Source organism: Zerene cesonia, chromosome 27 (assembly GCF_012273895.1).
Source record: "Zerene cesonia ecotype Mississippi chromosome 27, Zerene_cesonia_1.1, whole genome shotgun sequence".
Lineage (NCBI taxonomy): Eukaryota > Metazoa > Arthropoda > Insecta > Lepidoptera > Pieridae > Zerene > Zerene cesonia.
In genome coordinates this window covers 1,475,098-1,499,126 of record NC_052128.1, presented here as the reverse complement: position 1 = coordinate 1,499,126, position 24,029 = coordinate 1,475,098, and the positions used below count along the sequence as shown (strand labels likewise).

At 34.0% G+C, this 24,029-nt stretch overlaps 1 protein-coding gene and 2 non-coding genes across 3 annotated transcripts in view; 2 read left to right on the top strand and 1 right to left on the bottom strand.

Moving 5' to 3' along the window:
- The window catches only part of LOC119837501 (ubiquitin-like protein 3), a 118,988-nt gene that overhangs the window by 86,064 nt on the left and 8,895 nt on the right, over nucleotides 1-24,029 (top strand). The window contains exon 2 of the mRNA XM_038363101.1: nucleotides 16,613-16,721. Within this exon, the coding sequence (XP_038219029.1) occupies nucleotides 16,613-16,721 (109 nt within the window). The remainder of the gene's footprint in view (nucleotides 1-16,612; nucleotides 16,722-24,029) is intronic.
- On the bottom strand, nucleotides 12,972-13,044 carry Trnat-ugu. Its single transcript has one exon. It is a non-coding gene; the product is annotated as a tRNA-Thr (tRNA).
- Trnar-acg lies at nucleotides 15,782-15,854 on the top strand. The gene has a single exon. It is a non-coding gene; the product is annotated as a tRNA-Arg (tRNA).

Genomic DNA, 24,029 nt, shown 5'->3' with positions numbered 1-24,029 from the left:
GATTTTAATCTTGCAGCGGATGTTCCGCTTTATTTCATCGCGCTGCTCACATGTTAACATTGCTCTTTGAAGCGCTTCAAATGATTTATGGTAACTCTTTAACATTTGCAACCTTGCGAGATCTTAATCTTGATATCTATATATTCCACGGTACCTTCTGTATTGTATTTAACATATTATGTGAAAAAGTTCTATGCTTTAAAACAAAAAAAAAATATTATTATTAATAACAATATTTTTATGATTTTTTTCACTGGTAAAAATCAAAATAGACTATAGAATATGGTCAAACCTTTTTTACTTATTCTACTGATCGTAAATTGCTTATGTTCAAACTGAATTACAAATGCACACATGAATTAGAGTGAATGTTAGGGTTTGGTTCATTTTGAGACAAAAAATAAGTAAAGTGGAATATAACGTACTTTGAAAATTAAAAAAAAAACATTTAAGGTAGTTATTGAAATTTTTGATTAATTTTAAGTAATCAATCGTAATCAATCGAAACGAATCGACGATATAGTCGATGAGATAACTTTCTTTATTGTCCTGCACAAGCATGAGTGAAGTTTTCAATTATTTTCAATCCCTTACTTGTTCGTTGTATCGTTTAGATATGAGTCAGCAATAGGTAGTGTGTACGGAGTTGTCTGGACAAGGGCGTTCACCCGCGGAGATAAACTCAAGTGAAATTGAATGTAGCCAGAATTTCATCGAGTTGGTATCCGTCTGTGAGATTATTTCGTTTACGTCTATTGGCACAAATAAAGTAGAAAGATAGCGGAATTTATTGATGTGACTTAGACATTTTTTGGAGAATTTGCTGGTGTGCATATCACGTTGTATGGTGAACTTATATATGTAGTTCAATACATCGCGAGTACCCATATTATCTTAGATAAATTTCCATATCTCTGATGTAAGATTCCATGATAAATTGTACCTTAAATTTAAGTGTATAATGTACATGCTGCATAAGGTATTATCTATTTGTATGTAATTTTGTTTTTCTTTTTTCGCAGGTAATGGAGTTTTACTACATGAAATCGCCGTGAGGTAACGAAGTAGTGTAACGCGAAGTTAATCAACCGAAGTCTTATTTACTTATAGGCCAACTCGTTTTACGAAAAATAAATAAGCCTGTATTGCTCTCTTTTTTTGCGCATAAATTCCTTTTTATGTTTAAATAAATTGTTCAGCTCTGTCTCATTACAGGAATTGTAGTTATAGTTAATATATCGTTTACCGTTATTGTGTGTGTCCCAATGCAGGGACAGAGACCTCCTATGAGGGTTTCAACCATAACCCGTTGCGCTGGCCACTTGGCCACTTGCGGGTTAGCTGATTTCGCATGTGGTCGAACTTCTGATTCTTGGACATGCCGTTACCTGGACAGTGAGCAGATAAAATAAAAAAATGATTGTTCAATATCAATTAATTTTTTCGACACTAGTCTGGTTGCGAACCCGCGACTTTTCCATTTATGTCCGAGGTTCACCACTGAACAATCACTGCTACGGTTCTGTATTAATATGCAAACAACGGGACTCATTATCCGATTTCTACGAAAACGTATCAATAATTAATTAATCTAACATAATACATTGCCCCTTTATAAGCTTTCGTCTTATCTACAGCCCGTAGTGAAACATCCCTGTATCGCTCGTAATGGGCTAGTAAAAAGTTCATAGATTGCGGCAATTAAGATTATATTATAGTCACCGATTAAAAGAACCGTTGTACGTAATCGTCTGTTTAGTTTAGATATTTAACACATAACTAATTGACCCGCCGTGACTTTCCTTTTATTTAAAACTTTTGAAGAGGGAGATTTTAAACAGTATTTCATATAATATTAAATTCTTTCTGTTTTGTGTAAATAAACAAATGAAGATTCTATCGAAAAGGTAATTTTTAAATACCTACCCTGTTCAATTATGTAAATCATACAATACATTTCGAATTATAAAATTTTAAAGATCTAGAAAAAAAATCATGCAATATTTTAAGTAGCGTTATCCATATAATTCTTAAGTATTTATTACTATCGTTACATAGCATTACAAATCACGGGAGTTAACTTGTAAAGATTACTGTAAACAAATAATGGCGGAATCGCATGCGGAGCCGTTGTAACTAAGGTCAGATTTGTTCGAGAAATTACCATAACATTGGCCTATTTTAATTTATAATCAATTGCTAGGAACGAATCGATTTTACAAGCTTTCCACTGGTTCTTTGTAATTTTTTCTGTGACTGAGTTTTGAAATAAGTATTCCGTAATACAACACAATTCCAATCGTCTAAGATTATAAAAAATATAACTGTCTAAGGTCTGAATCCCAGTGGATGGAACAATGTGACCCCAATTTACCCGGAGACAAAATTTCAACATCTGTATTTTTATGTCTTTTTTATAGTAATATAGACAATGTAATAAACAAATCAATTATTGTAAAACTATCTTTATCATACAATTTAAATTCTAATTTTCTGCCATAGTTTCAGGTTATAAATGTGGCTTTAAAACTGTTAATTAACGTCAAATCAATTAAACACAAATTAAACCAACTTCAATCAGGAAAAATAATACTAAACAATAATCCTTCATCATTATCCGTATCGAAGTATATAATGAATATTTTTTTTGCTATACAATATTGGCATAGTTTTCCCGTTTCCGCCTTCCCACCCGGGGACAAGGGTATGTCGTGCCCCGAGGGGAATACCCCTGATTGCTATATCAAACGGTAATTTTATTTTGGAACGAGGAAAGCGAAACGTCAGCTTATCCTATATTGTCGTCAAAGATTATACATTTTCTTTACTCTGTAAGGCTTGTTATATATGAGAATATAGAGAGAGCATATCTTTTGCTTTTTTAGCGTGGAATGTAGGTGTTATAGATACGAATATAAAGCATAATTATAAAAAGACATAATGTGTACAAAATTATCATTGCATTTATTTGATGCTCTCGAAGGCAGTATTTTTTTAAAATATAAACAAATATACTCAGTACGTACATGCTTTTATATTCACGTTCGTAGTTAGTTTTAATCAACGCTACGCAAAGTGCACACAGGTCCTTAAATAACTTACAATTCGCTTGCCCCGTATAAAAACTGCGGGCCAAGGGCGAACTGTATAGGAGGTGGGGTCGACCCAATGGCCCTCGACCCCCTCAGTGACGTCACACAAACCTACACTGCTGCCAACATACGTTAGGCTTTTCGTGTTGTATTGTAGTGATTTTGTGCAATATTTAAAACACGTTTAGTGAATGCCCTGACATAAATGACCTAGTGTGAAACTAAATAATATTTTATGGATATTAGAAGTTGTGACTGTGAGTTGTGTGTATATGTAATTGTCTCATTCAATTCAATCGGTAGTGTGTTAACACGAATATCAGGAGGGTTACCCTTGCGTCTTAAAGCAGTACCTATTCCAGTGTAGGAAAGTGACGGAGATAGGCGACCTATATGGCATTGTTTTATTCCCACATTGGCATTTGTACTGCTTTAAGAGATGACGCTTATCATCTAATAGGTAGGATGCGCTAACATATTGAATTTGAATGCTCTTCCTTAAATAATTGACTCTTTCATTTTTTCTGTTAATGGAATGTAGGAAATGAGCAGTATTATTATTCCGATGTTTCATTTGAGTTTAGATTTTCCATTGTTCCATAATTATTACAAATGGTTTGTTAACAATTAAAGTGAATTTCAATATTGTGTCATGATACTATTAATTACTGAGCAATTATAATAATTACACCAGTGGAACCTCATTCATGTTGCTCACATAATTACTATTTGTGTGGAAATCACGTAGTTTTTAGTAAAAGCAGGTTACTAAAACTAATTTATCAACTTCAAGACAAATAATACTACAAATATATAAACATACATACATAATACATAAACTTCTAGACCAAATCAGCTATCAAGTTTTGTAACCTCAATTTAATTAATATATTTTATATATAGATTTACATTCTTTATTCGAACCGCAAGGGACTGGGACATGCTTCCTGAGTCTGTGTTCCCTGACGGGTATAGTAATCTGGGGATCTTCAAAAGTAGAGTGAACAGGTGCCTTCTAGGGAAGCGCGCTCCATCTTAGACTACATCTAAGCTTACCAGCAGGCGAGATGGTAGTCCAGCGCTTCCCTATCACACACTAAAAAAAAGATTACTATTGGCTAATCTATAAACGCTTGCTTTAATTTTGAGGTATAATTCAATAGCAATGAATAAATTAAATACGCCTGAATGCCAAGTATCCAGTTTTGTTTCTCAAGTAACCGTTTCATTTTAATCATCATCATTTCTTTTATTATAAATGTAAGAAATATATACTTTGTATTAAGGCCATCCCTCGAGCGTCACGAAATACAGTAGATACTAGATAGAAATTAAGATTCGAGCTGAGGAAAATATGGATAGGTGCATTACACATTTCGCCAAGTGGCTTGTTACCCTTCACTGAAATAACAATGAACCATTCGAGATTTCGAACCCTCAAGCGTCGAGTCACGATTAACATAACGTAGTCGGTCTTCAATCACCGCTCTAAACATCGACGCATGTAGAACACAGCGATGTGAATAATTTGAGTGGAGGAGTTTCACGTTTTCCCACAAACACCTACATGTGCGGGAAATCAATCAACCCCTGCTGGGACTAATGAAAATTTGCTGCGTCCATGTATTCCTTGATTGTATCTCTTAATAAGAATTAAATGTTCTCGAGGCTTACGACATAATTGAGGCTCTGCGTTAATGAAGTTATTGTTTAATATTGTTGTTACGCATTGTCGCTCGTGTATTCATAAAGGCATTATTATTGCCTTGTTATTTTGAAATCTTTAATTAGTTTTTGTATACTAAAATGGACACATATTAAATTTTAAAGGACAATCCACATTTCTTTTTAAATATAGTTCCAAAATAATATAATAGATGTTGACTTGGACATGTTTTGATTTATACCTACATAAATATATACATGTTTAATTTTTAGTTTTTATAACATTGAATTGAATATAAATACATACATGTTGTCAATTTTAAACAGGTTCTCGATTCTCGAGTATTTAATCGCGGATGATCATCAGAGATGACTCCATGTATGTTGTTTTGATTATTTCTACAATCTACACTCTTCAGTATCCACTTTTTCAACGCATTTCGGTCTAATTTTATTCATTCATAATATAAAACAAGAACGAGCCATAGTTTCTTTACCTACCGGAGTGCTTAAATTGTCAATAAATCATAATCTCAATTATAGTTAGGGAAATCCATTCTCCAGTTAAAAGCATTAAATTAAAAAAACTATAGCGGTTATTCCTACCGCAATAATTCCACTTCATCCTTTTTTCTGCTCGGTGTTTTCTAGTCTAGTTCTCAATTTAGCATAACAAAGGCTAGGGTTCGGATCCTTTGAAGGGATCCCGCTTGACCTCTCATTAGCCGCTCGATTGGCTGCTTCCCGCCAACTAGCCGGACTTCCGGCCCCCGGTAGCGCTTTCTTTTTGATAGCCTCTCTGTACCTACATCTCAAGATATACGTCGAACACAATCGGATCCGAAACAAACAGAAGTTAATGGGGCTAGTTCTCCAATTATTTCGATTAATTGATTCTAGAATGTTCGTAGGAATTGGTCCGTCGAATTTCAGGGATTTTTCCATTTATCTATGATTATTTTCATTTAATTTAAAAATACACTTTCGGTATCTAAAGCTACATACATATTGAATAACAAAGGAAACTATAAACATGTCATGTCATATTTTCTTCATAATATAAGTGGATTTGGTTTTTCACGGAGCACGTTTTTAAAAGTATAAACCTTTGTTATAAAACAAAAGAGATGTTATTCCTAGCATTGTCTTCATCAACACAATTCGATTAGTCTGTCTGAGATCCACGTGCTAATCTACAGTTAGCTCTTGAACACGTCTTTGATTAAGAGCCCTAGATGTCTAAGGCTTTGTCTTTCACTAGACTCGAGAACTGCATAGCATTGACCAGTTATTGGTGTCTGGGAATGTTACAAATTAAGCTTAATTATTATCATTAATTCATTCTCATATCTTTTATGTACAATGTACATATGTTTTAATTTCTAAACGCATTATGTAATATTTAAATGAAAGCTTTTAACGACTCATCAATTTAAATACGTCTTTTATACCACTTTTTATTTTATACACTTGGATTTAAAAATTCACTTCCACTTAACGAGGTATGGACTGTATTTTTATCGAGAAGTTTATGGTGTGTTTTCGGTGTGTGGACATAAATTTTCTTATATTCGTCGCGTATGATAGCGCCTGGATGGTATGGGTCATTCAATTTTTCATGAGTCCTGTTAACAATATCTGTAACCAGTAATGGTCCCTGAGCTAAAAACCGATTTCTACGACCGATTACTTCTATTGCTGATGTCCCTAATGCTTAATGATACAACATTATATTTTTTTTTTTATTTTGACTACATGCCCATAGTTATAGTTACTATAAAGAAAAATCGCCCGTACCGTCTGGCAGTGCTCGGCTTCCGTAACAAATATACGGACTGCAAAATATATTGGAGTGGAGTTTGATTAGAATGCATTGCGCTTTTGTTGGGCGGCGCGGTCGCGTGCCCGCTCGCAGTTATGTAACGGACGACCGGGAGTTTATGTAATGCCAGCATTGTTCATACTCAACGCGATAGTACATTTTCTTAACTTGAACAAACTTTAGAAGTTCATATAATTATTTATGCATAATAGATAAACGATAAGTGCGCACAACTTTATTGTTATGTTGCCAAAATGTTAGTTTCTTATTATTTATGTGAGTACCGAAAACTTTAAAAACACATAATTATTTCACCTCGAAACTCAAATGCCTTCGGAATGTCAGAACTAGACTAAAATGAAATGCCCACTTGGAAGGGTCTAGCTTTTAAAATAAAAAAAATATATCACAATAATCGGTTCATTCCATCAAAAAGTTATAAGGTAACACACATAAAAAATGCAGTGGTGGGCACTTGGCCTCGCCCTTTTTTTGAAGTCGTTGAAAATACCTAATTTATAAGAGTCATAATAAAAAATTACAAATGTGGATACAATATTTTTCACATAGCACACGCACACGCTTTTAAAATTTATCCCCAAAGCATGTACATTTATCAAAAGACGAAAAAAAAATCTTCCCATTTCTGAAATTAGAACACTTTTAATATAAGCAATAAATTCCCTCGATCTCGCTCACCCAAATACCATAACCTCATCACTATTTATACAAAACACGACATTAGCATGGCCGAAATACTCGTATTTACGTCTCGGTTTGTTTTGTTGCCCATAGTTGCCGAAGTTTGCTAGTAGACATACAGGCACGTACTTACGGATCAAATCCCCATAATTAAATGCAAGAAATTTTGCTATTGAATACTACAATCTTGAGTCTTGACGACTTGGACCGTAAATACCAGCAATACAGTTACAGTGCGACGCCAGTGATCAATTTCACAGTACAGTTCTAAATGATTCATCCTATCATTTGTCACATCCGCCCTCATTAAGAGAAATTCCCGTTGTGAGTGCTATTTAAGGCGCAAAAATTAAATGTGATTGTTTATTATGCTTCGCTTCAGAGAATTTACTGAACTGGCAGTTTTTTATAACTATGTATAAGTAATATTATGTTGATATCATTTTCGTTTTTCTCGAGGCCTCCAATATAGGGCCGAAGCTTGCCATTAGAAGTCCGCGTCTGGTGGGCAGCTGGCGACGTGCCAGCAATGTAAATGGATATAATTACACGATGCGACACACAGGCCTATATTACACAATCTTTAATGCAGATGCCTGTATTACTGTCGTAGTGCATTTCATCTGCAGATAGGGAATTAGACCTAATCAAACTCGGAAGCAAATTGCATGACTTCGTTGGATCCATGTAGTTTAATAAGATACTTCTTGTATTATAAGAGGCGCTTGGTTATAATTAACTGTGGATGTGCTATTTTAGTATTTAAACACTTAATGAATAGCTTTTATATGATTTAGCGTACAATAATTCAAGTACCGGTATATTCTGATTTCTTTCTATAAATTTCTGTATATTCACGTTTCGAATTGGTTTGCTACAAATTTAATAATTAATTATACATTGAATACCATGCGTATTGTCTTTTTAATGAGAACATCTGAAATAGTTGACTGAATTACTTATTGAACAATAAAATGTAATTGATCAATCGTGCATTTACGCACGAGTATTCGATATTAATATCGGTCGGATTATTATTGCTCCATTCAATGAGAAAAACATCGTGGGAAGCCTGGAAATGTCCCTCGTTATTTCGCTCCCAAGAGGACGTATCGAGGAGTGGTCAGCGCGGCCTAATTACTTATTATATCGTGCTATTAACGACAGGTTGGCGATAATGCGGTCATTAATATTATTTACCGGTGCTGGCGTAATTTCCTGCGGCCTAATACCCTCGAGGGAACTTGGGCGGCTGATGTGCTATTATATGTATAAGCTCCCGGCTGTCTAAGATGATTTCTGTTTTCGACAGCCATCTCTATCGAACTATATTAGAACGTAGCATGTTCAATTATGTTATTTTCTAGTATGGTAATACTATGCAGGTAAGAAATATCACTACATGTATACATAGTATAAAACTAAGTGGCTTCCCGTCATCTATCTCTATGTATGCTTAGATCGGCGGGTTTTTATAATATATATAGTGATTTAAAAAAAAACGTATATAATTTTAATGTATGTAATGCAAATTAATAGTACCAGTAAGTTCGATATTCCTAGACAAATATGAAATATATTTACAGTACAACTTTACTGAACAAATTGGGTCACTTATTGCCCATACTCGAATACATGTCAATTTGAAAAGTCTCGTCTCCTGTGTGACTTGTTCTTGAAGAGAGTTCAGACACGTCCCGATATTAAATTACTTCTCTGTGTTCGGAAGAAACTTGCTTTTATATAAATTTAGTTTTTAAATCGCAAATGACGCTTGTAATTGACCGATATCTATAACAAGGGACTTACCTATTTTGTACGATACCTACTAGACTAGAATATATTGAGCCCTTAAATTTGATCTTGATCTTGTTAAATAAATAAAAACATTCCTTCATCAATCCATTCTGCCATATACCAAATATTCATGCCAAACTTAAAGCAAAATGGCATTAAATAGTTTTATGACCGTCTAATATAATACATCTTACTATCAATATCCTTTTGTGGTCAGACGTTATGAAAGTTAGTTGAAGTAGCCAACATAAGTCTGGGCAGACATCTCATAATCCCCAACTGACATGTCTGGACAACGGATAAGGCGCCTGATTAGTCTAGCCTTACGTCCATATTGACGTACTTTGCCGTTTATATGCGCAATAAAACCTTTTGTAACGAATTTTTTGTTATCACCGATAAGACTTTATCACTAAAAACTCTTTTTTAACCGACGTAATAGAAAAGCAGGAAGCTTTCAATTACTAGCGTATTGTTTTAACTTATTACGTGATTAATATTAAAGGAAGTGTTTAATTATATAACGCGATGATAAATAAGGTTATTATAGAGATAGTGGTTGGTGTAGCGAAACGTCTAAGGTTCAATCCCTATGGAGACTAATAAAAATAAACAAGACCCAATTAGGCGAGACGCAGAAAACTGGTAATGCTATATCACGTGTTCCACTTGGGATTTCTTTATATTGCGTTTATATTGTAGGTATTACTGTTATAGTGTGTATAAACATTATATAAATTAATTCGTTTTAATCAAACAAAAAATAAGCATGAGAGGATGAGAAGATGATTTACAATTTTAGGCATATATATTTTGTTATTTAAATAGTAAGTAAAACTTTAGCTATACTAATAGATAATTGTTATAGTTACAGAGATAGGTCCTATTAAAGCTAAGCCATAATTTATAACGGTTATGGAAACTGTCGTAGTTGGTAACGTGAGGCTCGGACATTAGGCTTATGCACGTATAAAATCGGCTGTCTAATCGAGGCTAGCGATTCGATTCGTTATAATTTCAGAGTCAGGGTGAATGGGAGCACTGAAGTAGGTCGTAGCTGAGGGCTGTCAACATTGAGAAATCGGACGTATTAAGCGCCCTTATATATTTGCTAGATGTAATCGAATTCTCTAGAAAATTGGACGAATTCTTACACGTCGAAATGAAATGTTTTCACTTATGTGTTAAAACTAGGTTGATGTTTTTTTAATGCCTCCTTGATCTATGATGACATGATTATTTTCCATTTTTACATTGACCCATTTCAATTAAGAGTATTAAAGCTGATTGTTGATGTTTCTACTGTTAAAATTGATTATAATCGCTTGAATAAGTTCACTAGTCTAATGGTTTGTGTTTTCACTAAGTCATTTGACCTAGCAAATAGCAAATACAAAACTAGACACTCTCATCATTTGCTCGTAAAGATATCAATTAGTGTATCAATCTGATGTACAGGTGCTGACATGATTGGTCAAACGGTCACACACAGGTCTAAAAAACATTTTTTTTTTTCATTGTATCTATTGCTTATATTTATGATAATTATCTTTTATCGACAGCCCTGTGACTTATCAATTCTGCTCTTTGCGGGTAGGCAACTAAATGGATCCGTAAAATTGTTGTAATTGCCAGATTAGCGCACACGACCGCAACCTGCCGGCTATCGTTACCGTTTCATTCTGATTGCTTCGGCTTCATATCGATACATTCGATTCTATCTGTAATTAAATAGCTTTAAGCAGTAAGTATCGTATGGCATTCATTAGGGGATTTGGTGTATTAATTTGTTTATTTTTTTTTTTCTTTTATTATGTATATTGTTTTCTATGTCATATTGAGGCTTTAAATGCTTCAGTTTAAAAGAGTGCAAGTGTATATTTTTAAAGTTGTAATCTTTCCACAATATTATTACTTTTTAATAAACAACAAATATAAATCACAGATACAGATATAGACATAGCTTTCACATTCACACAGCATTGATAGTCTCAAATTTTTTCCACACGTTAAAACGAAATCTGTAACTGCCCTTTAATAAAAGAAGAAGTTTTGTTTTTTATTCCCAAGTTGCTTTAATACCCCTAAATAGATAAATAAACTAATCGTATAACAAAGAAGCAGCTCATTTAAGTTTCTGTTAGTAAAACTGACCCAGGATCTTGCTGATTGCACACATCTATTTACGAATTCGGATGCTTCCACACTTACTGAAAACTGTGTTCGTGATTTTGCACTGTATGTAACTATTCCATTAGATTTCTGTACAAAGGAAAGGAAAGGAAAGAACAAAATAAAAACTTTGAGATATACTTGCCATTGATAAATTATATTATTGGTTATTTTTCAGATTTGCTATATTAGTCCAACTTTCAACTATCGTTCATTACTAAATATGTACAATCGGATTTAATATAGAAACAGCGCTTATGTGTAAACATTCGTACAATAGTATTGGTGTGTTGGTGTGTTGGTGAATTTGCATAATGTCCTTTCACAAATAGTTAAACAAAAACTTGTAGCGCTGCTCATGATGTTATTTTAAAGTTTGATGTTTTTCATTAAAATTTATATTTTACCCGCCGTTCTATTGCCGAGAGTAACTTATTAAAATTCCTTACGCGAATTATTTGGGCTCTAATAACGTTCCGACTTGGAGGCTTTCACGGGCTTTATTCCCGCGGGGATTCGGGAAAATGTAGAAAAATAAACCTACGTTCATTCGTTGAAATATGAGGCAGAGGAAACAGGTCAATAGGCGGTTAAGGCAGCGTTGATTTATACGCGGCCTATCGCCCCGGGCCAACATTATCGCTTATTGTTCATCACGCAATGGATCGGAACGTTTATCCTTATGATAATGGCAGTGTTATAACGTTTGTTCGTTTTGCTGCGTCGTATAAATGATAGTCTGTGATATCGTATTTGGCAATTGATTGCGCGCTCCGGATGTGATATTATTTATCAAATATCAAAGGAACTATGATCAAGGAACGTATCATTTCTGTTAGTTATACTCGATTGTAATATCACGAAATAAAATTGTTACATGCTTTTAATACTGTTGGTTTATAGAATTTACAGACACGATATATGAAACCGTGATGCCGACGTAAAATTGATGATTTATGGGTTGATGGAATAATAATTGTGAAAGCTTGTGAATTGATTTATTTATTTTCACTATAGATGCGGCGTTAATGGGCCAATTAACGGATTTAATACGTTTCACGTAATATGTGTTCACATTTATAATTGTCCCAATGAAATTATATCGTACATTTGCTGAATTAAATTCTATCGCACTGCCAATGAGCCATGACTCAAAGCACCGAAATAAAGAAACTGTTTGATGAAAAGATAAGTTTAGATATTCTAATGTAAGCCAAGTTAAGTGGTCGATCGAAGTTACCTGATAAAGCTGATGCGACTTAACCGTGGATCGATGTCGCTAACTTCGCCGACCTCTGGGCCAGCTCATTGAATATTTCCATTAGCCCGTATTACTCTCCCTCTAAATTAAGAGGGTAAACTTTCGTTATATATACCATCCTCAGTGCTGCTCGTAACTTGTCCACTTGATACCACTTGGTCTTATATTTACTCGGTATAGCAGCTTTTTATTACATAGATACTAAACTATGTAGTTATGGTATTATACATTTAAAGTGTCACTTTAATTTTCAATATTTATTGTTTTAATAATTCAAATATACCGATCTGAATACCTACCAATCTGATATATGTTCGTCATGTATATATTCAACGCTATAAAACTAAAAATAAAATTCAGAAGTCCCAAAGAATCGAAAATTAAATATTTTCTTCTATTAAAACAAAAGTCCACAGTTTTTCGCTAAATATAAAAATAAAAAACGTAGCCAATAATTGCTTGCCTCCAGAGAGATTTGAACTCTCGACCCCTGGTTTACAAGACCAGTGCTCTAACCCCTGAGCTATGGAGGCTCTTGCTGGAGAAACGAAATTGAAGAATATTTTTACTTCACGCTTGAATTGGAATTCTGATATACGTTTAATTAGCTCTAAAACAATAGATTAGGCTTATTTCGATATTAATTTAATTATAACATAAACAAATGGATAATATTCTATTATTACCGCGTGCTCTTTGATACGTTATCGTCATGGTAATAACGCTACTTTGGTATTATTATAACAGCTAATATTAAATTAGTCATTAAAATTACAACATGTGTTTCTTTTCGGCGTTATTATGTAAATTATCAATCGTAAAATTGTTATGAAAAATTGGAATTCTCCTCACTTTTCATTTATAATGCTTTTAACTCTTGTGTTGATTTGAGAAAGGAAATTACGGGAAGATGCGGTCGCTAAGCGACTAAGTTCGTGGACTTAAGACCTCGAATGGAATAGGCTTTCTTTTTATATATATTATTTTATATCTATACTAGTTGACCCGGCAAACGCTGTTCTGTCTTATTCTTATCATTTAGGGTTATAAAAAATAGATGTTCGCTGATTCTCAGACCTACCCGATGTGCACACAAAATTTCGTGAGAATCGTTCCAGCCCTTTTTGAGGAGTACGGTAACTAACATTGTGACACGAGAATTATATATATATATATATATATATATATATATATATATATATATATATATATATCACACCAAAATTATATAATTTACATTACATTTTACAATAATCCTATCACTTACAAGTATAGCATATGTATATGTGTGTCTTTTGTGTAATATTGAAGCCGATAGGTAAAGCCGTATTCTTAAAATTTCAAACAGTGTTTTAAAAATATTGATTTATTGAATATCGATTGTTTTTATTTGTAACTTATTTGCAGATGACAATTCTTTAGCCGAACTAAAAGCCAATCATGCCAAACAAAACTTCAAGTAATATCAAAGTATTAATAAATGTCTCATATTTGTTCAAAATGGTTAGTTAATACATACTACTAGATAACAAAGAAAATGCAACTCACAAATAACTTTAATTAATACATTGTCTTACTAAAGAAAATATTATGTACCTACACGGATACCTATTAAAACTGTCAAATAAATAACGATCCACATCCCGCTTTGGTGTGGTGTCATCCATCGACGTAGACCTTGAATGTGGAAGACGCTGCACTCAAGACGTGTTGTATCGGTTAGCGTACGAGCCGCTGGCACCGTGCCAGGTGCTAACTTACCCTTGCCGGCGATAAATACTTTTCACTGTCTGCCGGTATCATAGTGGAAAATGTTGATTGGTTTTCCTTAATTGATGTACGATGGCGTATCATTGGAACGGTCATGATGTGTCTATTGACATTCGTCGATGCATTGACGACTCGGTTGTTAATGATCATATGGTATCGTACTAGTTGTAATGTCTAGAATGATATGGTATAGAATACCCGATTATGAAGGAATATCTACTGTGTAGGCTGTCGATTATGGAGTATCCTATTGTTTTTCGAAATAATTAATCACATGTTAACGTAGAAATACCAATCGTCATCATCTAAGTAAATGTAGCCTTTCACAGTTCAATTTCATCGCAACAATGTTTTATACAATTTTATACTGATTGGATGACTTGTCGAGATTTTTTTGTTGCATCAATAAATTTTACGGTTCACCTCCGAAGACGCTCCCCCCCGCGCAGCGCTCTGCAATGCGGCCTACTGCTGCAATGGTGTTTTCCTTTTAATATTCAACTTAACATTTCTTGGTAGCAATTACGCGTTTATCGAGTCTCTTAATAGAGTGCCCTAATAAAGGCATGGTTTGTACCCACTGAGAAGGAGGTGCTCTGTTTTCTTCTATGTATTGCCTTTACATAATTAAGGATGATAATTGTTATTTATGAAATAAATGCAATTTTAGTGTAGATACGAGAATTACTTTCACCTTGCAATTGTGTGTGTGTGTGTGTGTGTGTGTTTGAAGCTCATTAATGAAATCGTTTACTTTTAGTGGTGGTATCGTATAAAAAATTTAAAAGTAAACAAAGATGAGTAAGATTAATGTGTTCTTCAAAACTGGGCCATATTTAATACACTAATGGCATAATAAGTAAAGTGAATGCATGAAAATATGCTAAATCTCCCGCGCTTTAGCAGCACGGCCACAAGGCAGCAAAAATAACAATGGCGTATAGCTCCCGGTTGGCGGGAAAAATGAAATATGGTCGACGTAACACTGGGTGTCCCTGGGCGCAATATGTTTTATGAGTGTTATTTTTTAAAAAACATTTTAGACGAAAGTTATGCTTTAGTGTGCAATTAATAATGCTTTTTGAATGTCGCGCTGTTAAAAAAGCATCTTTAATTTTTTTTAATATACAATACAAATATTAAATTGAAAATTTATCTCAAAAATGGGCAGTCATAAAAATAATCTGAAAAAATTACATTGTTTACACTGGAAACGTTTAAGAAGTCACGAATATATGTGGTGTATAATAAAAAAATAAAAATAAATTAATAAATAAAATAAAGATTCAAAGAAACATTATTAAATGACTGTTGAGCATCGACTTATATTTAATATCCTATCTACATACTTATTATGTCATTAAAATGATAATTATTCAAAATTTCTTTAAGAACTTTGAAAGACATAATTATTTACGGTCCACGAATTATTTATTTACATAAACCTTATATTTCATAAGTTTGAGCAATCTGTTAGATAATTTTGGTAGTTTATTAACTGGCCCTGTGGCGCAACGGATAACGCGTCTGACTACGGATCAGAAGATTCCAGGTTCGAATCCTGGCAGGGTCGATAGTTTCTTTTTTTATTTTTTTTAGAACAATATTTATTCCATGATATAGTTAGATTTTTTAGTGCATATATTTATGTACATGTAAAACTTTTTTTTTTATAGTAAATTTGATATGCAATACGTTTTCAGTGAAAACACTAAGCAAAATCGAAGATAGATCTTATGATCTTATGATGATAATGTTTATACATTAAAGAAAATTAAATTTAACAGTTCACGTGGCATAGAATTTTTTTTACATGTGTTGTTTGATTTATGATAACGTTGAAGACAATTGAAGACTATATATGAGTCCTTCCCTTGCTTTTAAAATGTATTTGTTATCTCCGTTGTGGTATGTGAATATACTCTAGATTTTTTTTGATAAAGCTAAAGTATTGGCAGACTTAGCTAAACAATAATATACATTTTTTTATATTTCATAAAGAATTGTCTGAATTTTGTTTTAAACAAATGGATATAATGTATAGCTTACGTGTATAATTCTGATAAACGTCTAATCTGTAATTTCAATGACGTTTTATTGTTTTTTTTCTCTCATACAACTACAATATAAAATAGTCTCTATTTCATTTTGTTTTCAACGTGTCAACCCGAGCGGATCCGGGATGAGCCGCTAGTCTATTATGAACTTCGATTGCAATATCGTTGTTTATAAAATGAAATCGTTCTTCTATACACAACCGATAGTAATAGAGTCTAATAATAACAGATTACTCGAAACATCGCATTAACCCCCCCGTGCACTTGCTTCCAGATAAATCTACGGTTAATCCTGGTGTCGGGCAAGACAAAGGAGTTCGTGTTCAGTCCGGTGGATTCGGCTGGCGACATAGCGCTACACGTTTACGACAATTGGCCTGAAGGTAAATACCAACGACAATCTTGTCTCTTGATAGAACTGTTTTCTTTCAGTTGGAGCAAAAACGGATAGATATGTTCTTTGGAGATGTATAAAGGAGACTCGGTAGTTTAGGTATACGCATATGTATGTTCAAGGTGATTCGCGAATGAATTTTCTATTGGAAAGGTAATTTTTGATTTTTAAAAATGTAATGGACATAAAACATATGGTGGTACGAGATACATATGTTTTAATGACCGTAACATTTGATTGTTATTTTTTTTTCATTAAAATTTCGTTAAGATACCTTTATTGCCAGTAGGTAATAGGGAATACGCAGTAAGCAATAGTAATGCATAATCATTTAATTCACATGAGATGTTTTATACGAATCAAATTAAAGACATTGCAATGTTTCCTGACTAGAATTCAAATATCAGGCAACTGAAAGAGTGACATCTAAGTTGCTTCGAGCAGAGCCTATTTCTCTAATAACAAATTAAATTAATAGTGAATTATATCGACCCATATATATTTAACGTGAAACGCAATATAGCGAAGCCTTTTTTCGAATATACCCCGTGCTATAATTCATAAGGATTCAGATAGGCATGTTCAATCGAGTGTGGGTCCAACGTAATATTTTTATGGAAATAAAAACCTTATTCATGACATTATAATGACTTTTCTCCCATAAAGCACTAATGGGATACTCAATGGCGCGATTTAATATAAAAAAGTGTGAATCTCGGGCAGTAATGGCGCGCAAAATAATTTATGTAGACACTTATTATTTTGCTACTTAATATTTCTTTTCCTGTGTCATTAATATTTTGGAGAGGTGGAAGTAATTCATTGTGGATTATGGGCGTTTTTAATTGAATTTATGGTAAATGGGGCGTTTTTTTTTTGCATAGTTTAAATGGAGATTATAAATTATTTAATTTAAGGTTACAAACTTAATTAAAGAAGATAATAGGTATTTAACGTCCACAACCTAGCAACAAAATAAAAGACTCGCAAAAGTCACAGGACACCAGCTAGTTTGATAATATAAGATACCTTTATCGAGATAAATTAATTGACATCATAATTTGTTTAATGGTTTTAGGTAACTTTACACCACAGTTTAAATACTGACCATTTTAATTGATTCAAAATCTTATACCTCGTCAGAAATATTATAGCGTTCATTTTAATATATATTCTATCTATACTTATAACTTATGGTTGAACATTTTGTTTATTTGAACGCGCTTATCTCAAGAAGTACTGGAACGATTTAAAATTATTCCATCAATGGATACATACGTACGTGATCCCCGAAAGTAAAGTGAAGTCCCGTGTCCCCTAGTGGGGTATGGGGCAGATGATGTACATCCGTTTCACTGATCGATTTTCTTTAGGGACAAGTAGGTAATCAGCCTTCTGTGTCCTGCCAGACCGAGACATTTTTTTTTTGTACGTCCCCACCGGGAATTGAACCCAGGACCCCTCGGTTCTACGCTCACGCGTTAACCACTGTGCCAAGGAGGCGGTCATGATCCCCGAGTGCTCACGGCTATATATGTATCACGAGCGAAGCCAGAGTGGAACGCTTGTTTTCATCTCACATTTCATAACATTATTATATAACACTACAACAATGTATAAAAGAAACGTGTAAAACATGAATATATTTGTTACTAGAGCACTCAGTTTGTACCCATGCACGTGCTACATTTAATTTCAAAGGTAACATTAAAATAAAGCACAACAAGGTCAGGTCAGCAGCGCAGAGTGCTCCCCGTTTTGAGATATGGGTTACGTGTATAATGTAGTGGTGTACAGAATTTTCTTACCTTTATGTATCAAGGGCTGAGCTTAAATTTGTTTCTCGCATAGTCTAAAATGAACGGACCAGCTTTTTTGCCGTGTAGTACCTGTATATAAAATAATACCTTAGTTCGCAAATAATACGTACTTTTTATTGTGAAACGTAAAGTGAACAAGTTATAAGCAAAAAATGTTTAACAAGTTTTCCTTATAATATACTAGCAGTTCGCCGCGGCTTCGCCCGTGGTAGGTACATATATAGCCTATGTCACTTAGCGAAGTTGTAGCTTTTCAATGGTGAAATAATTTTAAAAATCGATCCAGTAGTTTTTGAGTTTATCCATTGCAATCAAAGAAACAAAAATACAAACTCTTTCTCTTAATAATATTAGTGTAGTTTTTCTTCAATTGTTAGTATTCGCCACAAAACATAGAGAAAGTCTCATAGAATTGCATGAATTTATAACATAGGTAATTTAAAAGCCTTCAAACGGAACATTTACTAAGTTAGACAAATAGAAACAAAACAACAACAAAAAAAACGGAGTCCAAACACAGCTGTGCACGAGTGCCGTGGTTCGGTAATGTTTGCATAGACAAGTGCGTTTGTGCTTCAAGTAGCTGGGTGCGCAGCTCGAGGCGATCCTGCAGCTCCGTGCGGTCGTGAGACGCGCGGCATCCACAGCTTTGCCAAACGCATATTTACATTTACACATACATACACAACGACCGGACGATACGATATATTCGACGTAACATTTGTGTGTTAGTGTCGATACGGACCACTGTTGACTCATTCGTCTTCCCTTTGATTACGTCCCAACAAAAATCAGTCAACAGTTAACACGAATACGCGAATCTCATAGCGAATGGTGAGTGCAATGTTTATACAAGTGGGTTCGTTATTCGCCTCGCCTCGCCGATTATCTGAATGCAGCATAAACAGTTTTAATAATAAATTATCATCATCAATATTGCCTAATATTTATTCTCGCTGCAGGGACACGGGCGTCCTGTTATGGTTTTTATAATATTACGATAAAAATACTTGTATTATATAGCAGAGTTATAGCGGCAATACAGTCGGTATCCTTATATTCTAAATTTTTTGGTTGTTTCAATATTGTCATATTCGGTACCATTAGGTAGGTATTTTTGTACTTATAGTCTATGAACGCACTTTATAGGATGTTTACAATTTGATAGAATGCATTGATACATAGAGGGATTAGTATACGCGTAGTTTGATATTTTTCTTAACGTATAGTGAAAATATATTTCACGTCAAAGGAACCACATACTCGATCCCAACTCAGAAAAAAACGTCGTTCGTTTTATGGACACACGGCGAGGATGCGGCTCGCCCGCGGGGAGAGCCGTCCAAAGGGAACTAATTCCGGGGTTTTTGTGCATGCCCCGCTGGATATTGAAGATTTCACAAGTGCTCGCGTTAAAGTACTCCATATTATTATATTATAGAACATGAAATTATGTTAATGAAATGCGAAACTTTTTGCTTTTAACGTAGCCCGCTTTGTTTGAGGAATTTAATTGGTTTTCTGCGAACGTTTTTGTTTTAAGTAGGTAGGTGCATATAGCACTAAATATTTCAAGTTTGTTGTTCTGTTAAAAGATGATAAAATTAAAGAGTCGTTAATAAAACAAATCCTATTCAACTGTACCGCCAGGGGGACATATATCACCATGAGCTGATATCTTAGCAAAGAGCGTTAATTCCGTTTGCTCTCTCTAGTTTGTCCCCAGTCCACACAGATGGGCTAATCCATACCCTCTTTGTTCTGCGTGTCGGTAATCAAGGCGTGCTATATATCAAATATATTGCGTTATATCTCTCAATTATTTATGGAACATTCAAGAACATAAACCCGCGAAGTTTTGATAAATAATTTCTAGAACAAAAGCATCTAAAATACATTAGCTTACAGTATCAGTAAGTATACTTGTACTTGAATATACGTTATAAAAGTCGTTGTATCGTTACAAAATTTAATAAATTATGAATAGAATGTATAGATTAAGAAAGTGACAACAGGCGAATTCAAAAATTTACGCGTAAGTATACCTACGCAAATTTGTTAATTTTGAAGATATCGTTTTTAAACATTAACAACGTTCTAAAGGCTTTGTATTTTATAGTACTTGCTTTTTATATATTTTATAACCGACTATATTATTTTTCCGAAAGCTTTCACACAAGAACAAACTAGGAACTGTTTTTATATGAACCAACTCAAGTCCTCCCGCCCGTTACGTCCTAATCAATGCGAAAACAGAACACAAAAAAAAACAAATAACACCACGAACATTTCAAACAGGATTTTCTTATCAACAATAATGACAAAAGCTAAGTGCGTTTATTGCCACCGGCCGGCACACGCTCGCCGTCGCGTTACCGCGCCCACGCAGCGTGCGAAAAGTAGAATAATAATTAATTAAACGATCGGTGAAAGGGCTGCAGCCGCGGGGCGATGACTCCGTGATTATGGATATGCTTATCTCTACATAGTATCAAAACAAAGTCCTTTACTCAGTCTGTCTCTATGTACGCTTAAATCTTTAAAACTACGCTACGGATTTTGATGGGATTATCCGACCGAACAGACATTGCTTTTTTTCTCATAAAATAGTCTAATTTTTGAATAGTAAAGTATTGACTTGTCACTCGAGTATGATTAAGCTTGAATGGTGAAAGAATTTTTTTAATCAATCCAGCATTTCACGAGATTAGCGCGTTCAAACAAGCAAACAATTACACCCTTCAACTTCAATTATCAGTATAGATGAACCCACACATTGTAATCCACTTGATCCAGATTCACATACACAATAATTGGCAGCGCTATTTGTACATATATTCTCCTTTTCTTGTGGAGCACAAGAAAAGGAGAATATAGTCTAGAATAGAGTCTGTTTCTCTGTAAATTTTGTGAGCAGCAAGAAATAATTATGTGTGTATCTATCTATCCATCCATATCCTACATACTATGTATCTATCTATCATTTAATAATTATTCTGGACCTTCGTGTGAAAAGTAATTGAGTTGCTGTTGTCTCGTTAATTTATATATTCAGAAAGTTTCCAGCATTACGTATAAAACATTAATAAAAGTGAGATATAGGCAGTAACCTCGCTGTTGTGTAAACCGTACATATTGATAGGAATGTCTGAGTTCAAAGTAGTTTTGCATCATAGTTTAGTGGCCGGAAAATACGAATTATTCAAAACTAGTTTTTTCTTGCGTTATATTCGGAGTATATACTCATAAACCTTCCTTTTGAATCTATTTAAAAAACTGTTTCGTAGTTTTAAAGATATAAGCATAGGTACATAGGGACATACACACAGACAGAAAAAGTGACTTTGTTTTATGCTATGTAGTGAAATTAATATCAAAAATATTCATTGAAACAAATCATAATTATGCAATTGTACACTTTAAACGGAAAGGTTTAATTCAAACTTTGTAGAGTTATCAAGGATTGGCGACAATAGATTAATTCATAGAATAATTTCATGAACTTATAAATTTTATAGTTTAATTGTTTTAAATTTATAACATGCAGAAGTGTTACTATTCTAATTAGGATCGCCAGGATTAAATCATTACTTCAGGTATACCGACTTCATGTAAATGCAATTCCATCATTAGAGCATGATTTTTATCTTAGGCTTATATAAAATTGACTCATAAAATTTGTATGAAGTGACAAAAACAATAAATGTTGTAAAGTCGAGTACCTTTGAAAAGTGAAATGTAGGCTTATGTCAATCACGAACATTACCAAAAGCATCCAACTATGTATCCAACACAGCACGTCGTCTGTTTGATGAAGGGCTTAACAGTGTGCCGTGTGAGATCGGTGGATGCTGCGGGTCAATGACCCGAGCCAGACGATGACCTTGCGTGGCTGGTGATTAGTTACTGGGTGTGATGCGGCCGGCGGCCCATAACGATTAATACAATATATTCATCGTTTAATGGTGAAAATTTAAACGTTTATAAAAAGTCTAAATAATATACACTATAAAATGTATTTTAAAAAAAAATTTATTTAAAATAACGAAACAAGTTTCCCTTAATATTGGGAGGTACTCGATACTATGTATAGGTATCATAATCACGTTCCCACTGCTGGAACACAGGCCTCCTATGAGGGCTCAGACCATAATCCCCCACGCTGTTTGTGGCCTCTTTCGCAAAAGTACAAAATAATGGAATATATTATGTAATTGATATTACCATATCTTTGAAAGCTTAAGTGAATAGATTCAAAACAATGTATTTCTATTTGATTTAATTTAATAGGCTTGTTTACTAGATAATATTATATGCTATTACTCATACACTTGTTAAACCTGCGGTTCGTCGGGTCCGGCTGTGGTACATAATATACAGCCTATAGCTTTCAGGGATCACGTATATGATATGCACTACAACGGTAAAATAATTTTTACATTCGGTCCGGCAGTTCCTAAGATTTACGTGTCGTAACAAAGAAACTATTAAGTTTTATGTGATAAGTATGTAGGTGTAGATACTAGACAAAAATACTTTCTTCTCGCTATAATCGAAATCGAACCTCAAACGAGATTGTAGATCTTATCCGCTCCACGATACACGCTCCGAACAAATTCCAAAACATAAATAAAAGGCGCTCTCACAAAGGATATGAAAACATATGTAAACGCTAATTAGTTATGTTAACGACGTTGTAATTAGCAACTGGTTTATGTTCAGTTTGAACGCTGACTAAATATGCATCTTGCTCAGTTTGCAGTGTGTGTGTGTGTGTGTGTTGTTAAGTTAATATACGTCTTTGTGTGGTGCCGTCGTAAGCTGTAGTAGTTATAGACTTGGATACAATGTGCCTTCAAAATTGGTATCCTACTAATATTATACATGCAAAAGTTTGTGTGTGTGTTTGTTGCTCTTTCACGCAAAAACTACTGAATCGATTGCAATGATGTTTGGTACGTAGATAGCTGGACAACTGGAATAACATATAGGCAACTTTTTATCCCGATATTCCTACGGGATACATACTTACGCGGGTGAAACCGCGGGGCGCAGCTAGTTAGTTTATAAGGGGGCATCCATTCATTAAGTGAGGCTTAGGCTTGCAATTGGGGGAGGGGGTCAGTTGAATCTCATTTAAGGTCACTTAGCTCTGAAGATCTAGTCAAATATCGTGTTACGTTTTTTTGTGTAGAAACTGAAAGAGTTACGAAAATAAGCTAGGATCTAATTAAATAAAAATGAAACGTAGAGTGTTTATACGTGCGTAACCTCCAAACGACTAGACTGAATTGGATAATTCTTTGTTTTGTGTGAGAGTACCGGGTGAAGGTTTGTATGAAAAGAAAATAACTATATACTACTATGTACTTAAAATAAATAAGAAATAGACAGAATCGAAGGAAACATCGGTGTTATTACACCCGTTCCATTAATATTTGGGCGTTATATAGATGTTAACTTAAATGTATAATTTA